The sequence below is a fragment of the Microtus ochrogaster genome, chromosome 2, assembly GCF_000317375.1.
Source record: "Microtus ochrogaster isolate Prairie Vole_2 chromosome 2, MicOch1.0, whole genome shotgun sequence".
Taxonomy (NCBI): Eukaryota; Metazoa; Chordata; class Mammalia; order Rodentia; family Cricetidae; genus Microtus; species Microtus ochrogaster.
This window is the reverse complement of record NC_022010.1, coordinates 45329169-45334236: the sequence shown is the minus strand read 5'-3', so window position 1 is coordinate 45334236 and position 5068 is coordinate 45329169. Positions and strand designations below refer to the sequence as shown.

General features: G+C 44.2%; 1 protein-coding gene across 1 annotated transcript in view; it reads left to right on the top strand.

Annotated features, from left to right (window-relative positions):
• The window catches only part of LOC101980291 (poly [ADP-ribose] polymerase 14-like), a 144309-nt gene that overhangs the window by 25627 nt on the left and 113614 nt on the right, over positions 1 to 5068 (top strand). The window contains 3 exon segments of the mRNA XM_013351166.1: positions 11 to 249; positions 3431 to 3670; positions 4218 to 4439. Of these exon segments, the coding sequence (XP_013206620.1) occupies positions 11 to 249; positions 3431 to 3670; positions 4218 to 4439 (701 nt within the window).

Here is a 5068-nt window from a genome sequence, read left to right as displayed (position 1 = left end):
TGCCAAACAGACAGGAGCACTTTGAAAAAGATTTATCTGGTGGACATATCTGCAAAGGTTGCTGAGGCCTTTGCTGAAGCTGTAGAAACTACATATAAAGCCTCCCTCTCCCACACAGCTTCCCAGTCCAGTTTAACACCTTTAGAATTAGTGCCACCTGGAGAAACGCCACAGACACAGGACTGTGTGCTGGTGTCCCCAGAAGGCCTGAAAATCCGGCTGGTGGAAGAAGGTGTGCAGAATGCCAAGGTGAGTGTCCCTGTCACCAACAATGTGCTGTGATGTCACTGGCCTCTGCCAGCCGTATTGAAGGCCCAAGGAAGACAGGGTGGAGGGAAAGGACTGAGGAAAATTCCCTGCTCTCCTACTCGGGCCTTCAAACATTTTCCATGGACACTGGACTTCTTCCCAAATCACTCAGGAGTAGAGATTGGTGTGTCTGTAAGGATCTAAAGGGCTCTGGGTTGGGTCACTACATCCCGGTAACTGTGGTCCATAGTAGGGGACACTGCATGGCTCTCCTCATCTTCATCATTTCCCATCTGTCGTGTCTGCTCCATCTAGTGCTGGCTTCTGTCAGTGACAGGTGTGGGAGAGCATGGGGAATGCAGAGGATAGGAATTTAACCAATGACACGAGGAAGGGTGACCTTGGGTGCTGGAGTGGACGAGGGAGCTCAGTTCCCGGAACCCATCTGTGGGTCCTTTGTGAGGAAGGTGTGGGCAGGTGGGCTGGAGGAAGGGCCAGATATTGGGAGTCGTGTAAGGACAATTCTTGTTATGTGGGATTGTTGTAGGGAACTCATGTATTTTAGATAGGATGGCACCCAGGAAGTCCCAGTAATCCTCCTGTCTCAGCCCTACACACACACACACACACACACACACACACACACACGCTAGAGATAGAGGCATGAGCAGCCACTGCTCTTACTCTCTCTGCCTCATCCTTCAGCACCAGATTGTGTGTGTGTGTGTGTGTGTGTGTGTGTGTGTGTGTGTGTGTGTACAGGTGGGCATGGTGGCATGTGTCTTTAATTACAACACTTGTGAGACAGAGGCAGGCAACTCTGAGTTCAAGGCAAGCCTGTTCTACATAGAATTCCAGCCTAGCCAGGGCTACATAGTGAGACCTGTTTTCCCTCCCTTCTCCCTGAAAAGTATTTAATACCCTTTCCTACACAGGGTCTACTCATTGGAACCATAGGTGGCATAAGCAGGGCAGGCTCGTACCTTCTTCCTGACTAGTAGCTGTATGTCGCTCTGCATGGTTATAGCTGCATCCTCCAGGGGATGTCTGCCTCACCTGTTTGCTTCAGCAGGGTTTGGAGCTGAGACTTGGGTGATCTACCTTTTTTGTCACTCAGACGCTCTGACCATTTTGTTGTTAATGTTCTACTTTTAAGACAAATTCTTGGTTGAAGCTCAGTTGAAAGAGCATTTGCCTAGCAGGCATGAAGTTTTGGGTTCAGTTCCTTAGCACTGCATAAACACTGGAGGCACAAGTCTGTAAAAACAGCACTAGGGAAATGGAGGGAGGAGGATCAGAAACTGAAATTCAAGGTCATCCTTGGCTACAAAGTGAATTTGAGGCCAACCTGAACTATATAAGACCTTGTTGAAAAAGAGCGAGAAAGAAGAAAACTATTACAACAATACAAAAAAAAACCAAATATCATAATATAGAGATAATTTGTTAAAGATTTATTTCTTGAAGTTATTAATGTCTCTCTCTCTCTCTCTCTCTCTCTCTCTCTCTCTGTGTGTGTGTGTGTGTGTGTGTGTGTGTGTGTGTGTGTGTGTGTGTGTGCGCAACTGAGTGAGTGAATGTCACATGTGTGCGGATGCCCAGAGGCCAGAAGACAGTGTCAGATCCTTTGGAGGTGAACTCCAGGTGGTTGTGAGCCACATGAGTGGATGCTGGGAACTGAACCTAGGTCCTCTGGAAGAAGAGCAAATGCTCTTACCTGCTGAGCCAGCTTTCCAACCTCTACAGTGAAAATTTAACCAAATTTTGAAAGCTTTGTTTAATGACAAAGATATAAATTATCACCACTGGGAGTCACTTGTCCCCATTACCTTTAAACGGCAATCGGGTGAATGGATATGCTGGCTATGATAATTGATGACATGAACTAGATGCTGTAACCCTGTCTTACTTTGAATTGTTTTCAAGAGAAAGTATCTCTAAGCATCCAACAAGAACAGTTCTTGGTGTGTCGTGACCAGCAGTGATACAACTGAAACTTTAAAAAAAAGTATTTATATTTAGTTAGTGTGCATTGTGGTTTTTCCTGCATGTAGGTCTATATGAGAGAGTCAGAGCCCCTGGAACTGGAGTTACAAAAGGCTGTGAGCTGCCATGTGGGTTCTTGGAATTGAACCCGGTCCTCTGGAAGAGTAGCCAGTGCTCTTACCTACTGAGCCATCGCCCCAACCCCACAATTGGACATTTTCACCTGGACATGCTGCTGCAGCATGTTCCCACAGGCTAAGCTGAGCAAAGCTAAACATCATTTTAAGTAAAATATATTCAGCAATTACTAAACATCATTTTAACAGTTGGCTATTGATGGCTTCTTTCTTTAAACAGTGATAAATAACTCACACCTCACAGTCAAGTGGGCACATCAGTGGTTTACAGTATATTCAATAAAAATAGGCATGGAATGTCTCGGAGTAGCGACTCATATAGGAATAATTCTTGTAGTGTGAACATGAGTGTGTGTGTGTGTGTGTGTGTATGTATCCACAATCATGCAACCATACCTGCAATCTAACTGCAGTGCACTCTAATCCCACCAGAAAGAAATTTGTGCCCATTAACAGTTGTTCTTAATTTATGCATCTGCTCACCCCACCTTTCTTAGCAGTAGAGAACATGTAATCTACTCTGTTGTTTGTTTTCAATTTTCTTTTTGAAACAGGGTCTTACCACACTACTCTTGTGTTCTGGAACTTGCAATGTGGACCAGGCTGGCTTTGAACTCACAGAGATCCACCTGCCTCTGCCTCCTGAGTGCTGGGATTAAACCTGTGTGCCACCACGCCTGGCTCTACAGATTCACTTGTTCTTGAGGTTTCATATAAATGAAATAATATACTTGTGTCTTCTGTTATCAGTTTCTTTCACTGATGGAAATTCTTTCAGAGGTCACCTCTACTGTAGCATATATCAGTATTAAATCCCATTAGTGGCTACATAATATCCTATTAGATGAAGATACATTTGCTTTTCCCAACAACTAGCCAACGGACACATGAATTCTTTCCACTATGACTTTCATGAATTTTGTTTCTCTGAATGTTGATCACAAAATGTACAAACAACTGTTGTCTTCCTTTTGCCAAGCCCAGTGGCTCAAATGTAGTCATGGTTGATGAATGCCTTTACTAAGAATTTGAAAGAAATCTTTGGTTTTGTCTTTAAGACTGATGTCGTTGTCACCTCCATTCCCTCGGATCTTGTGCTCAATAAAGGACCACTGTCTAAGGCCTTACTGGAAAAGGCCGGGCCAGAACTCCAGAAGGAACTGAATGAAGCAGGACAAGGGGTCCCTGTCAAGGCAGGCACAATCCTACAAACCAGTGGCTGTCATCTGAACTGCCACCACGTATTTCATGTGGTCGCTCCACAGTGGAAAGTCAACGACACTGCATGGTCACTGAAGGTAGGACCCAGCTTTACATTTTCCAGGACATGGGGTAGCTCTCTGGACTCCCCTACAGCACACCACAGCTAGTCCCTGTCTGCTTCTTCTCTGGGACGGCATCATGAGTCTGGCAGGTCCCATGCCATGGCCATTTCTTTTCGGTTGTAGATGACTTCTTGTAGGTCATAGTTCACATAGGTCATAGTTAGACATGTAAGTTAGTTATTGTGCTCAGCAATTACTGATGGTCAGGGAAGGGTTGAAGGAATATACTGCATTTATTGAGGAAAGGTAAGGTGAAGGCTTGAAGCTGGGAGACAGTGATAGACTGGGACAGCTGTGGCTTCCCCTCTTTGCTTATGGTGGAGTGAGTCTGTGCTCTTGTAAGGGTGTCCACGTTCTCTTTTTCATTTCTTCTCCACAATTCCCCCCTCACACTGCTGCTAACTTTTGTTGAAAGCACAATAGAGTGGACAGTGCTCCCAGGAAAAGCTGCTGAGTGCTTAGTTTTTAGGGTCCCTCATTTCTAAAGAAGACATTTAAGGAAGTGCTTTGTGCTTTTCAGATCATGAAAAACATCATCAGAGACTGTCTAGGAACCACCGAGGCACTCTCTCTGCAATCAATTGGATTTCCAGCAATAGGAACAGGAAATATGGGGTTTCCTAAACCCAAATTTGCTAAATTAATAATTTCAGAAGTGCTCAAATTTAGTAGCACGAACCACCCAAAAACTTTACAGGAAGTTCAGTTTCTGCTGCACCCAAAAGACATGGAAAACATTCAGGTACAGACTCGGCTTGCTTTTGATTTCTTTGCCAACTTCAGTTTGGGACCTGTGTTCTTCTACATCTTCTTGTTCTAATAGGAGGTTTATTTCATGTGTTTTCAACACCAGAGAGTGTGCTGACTGGTTATATGTAGCATGACAATTTTCAAGAAAAAATTAGCTGCAGAAGAAAAATCTTCTTATTCGGGAAAGTTTCAAACATACACAAAAGTCCATAAACTAACTTAATGAATTCCTCTCTGTCTGTTATTCAGCTTCAGCTGCTATTGCTCTGTGACCGGGAGCTTGGTCTATTTTTCACATATAATGATGACACACTATTCTGTCTCGAAACAGTTCACCAATTCATTTTGAACTTAACCTTACCACTAAACATACCTTGAAATGGCAGTCATCCTTTATGTGGTCAATGATAGAGTTAATGTGTGAGGTTACAGCTGTCTCATGAATGCCTCTCCATCCTTATGTCTGGATCAGAATGAGATAAGTAAGGCTCACACATTGTTTTTTTTTAATTTATTTATTAAAGATTTCTGTCTCTTCCCCGCCACCGCCTCTCATTTCCCTCCCCCTCCCCCAATCAAGTCCCCCTCCCTCCTCAGCCCGAAGAGCAATCAGGGTTCCCT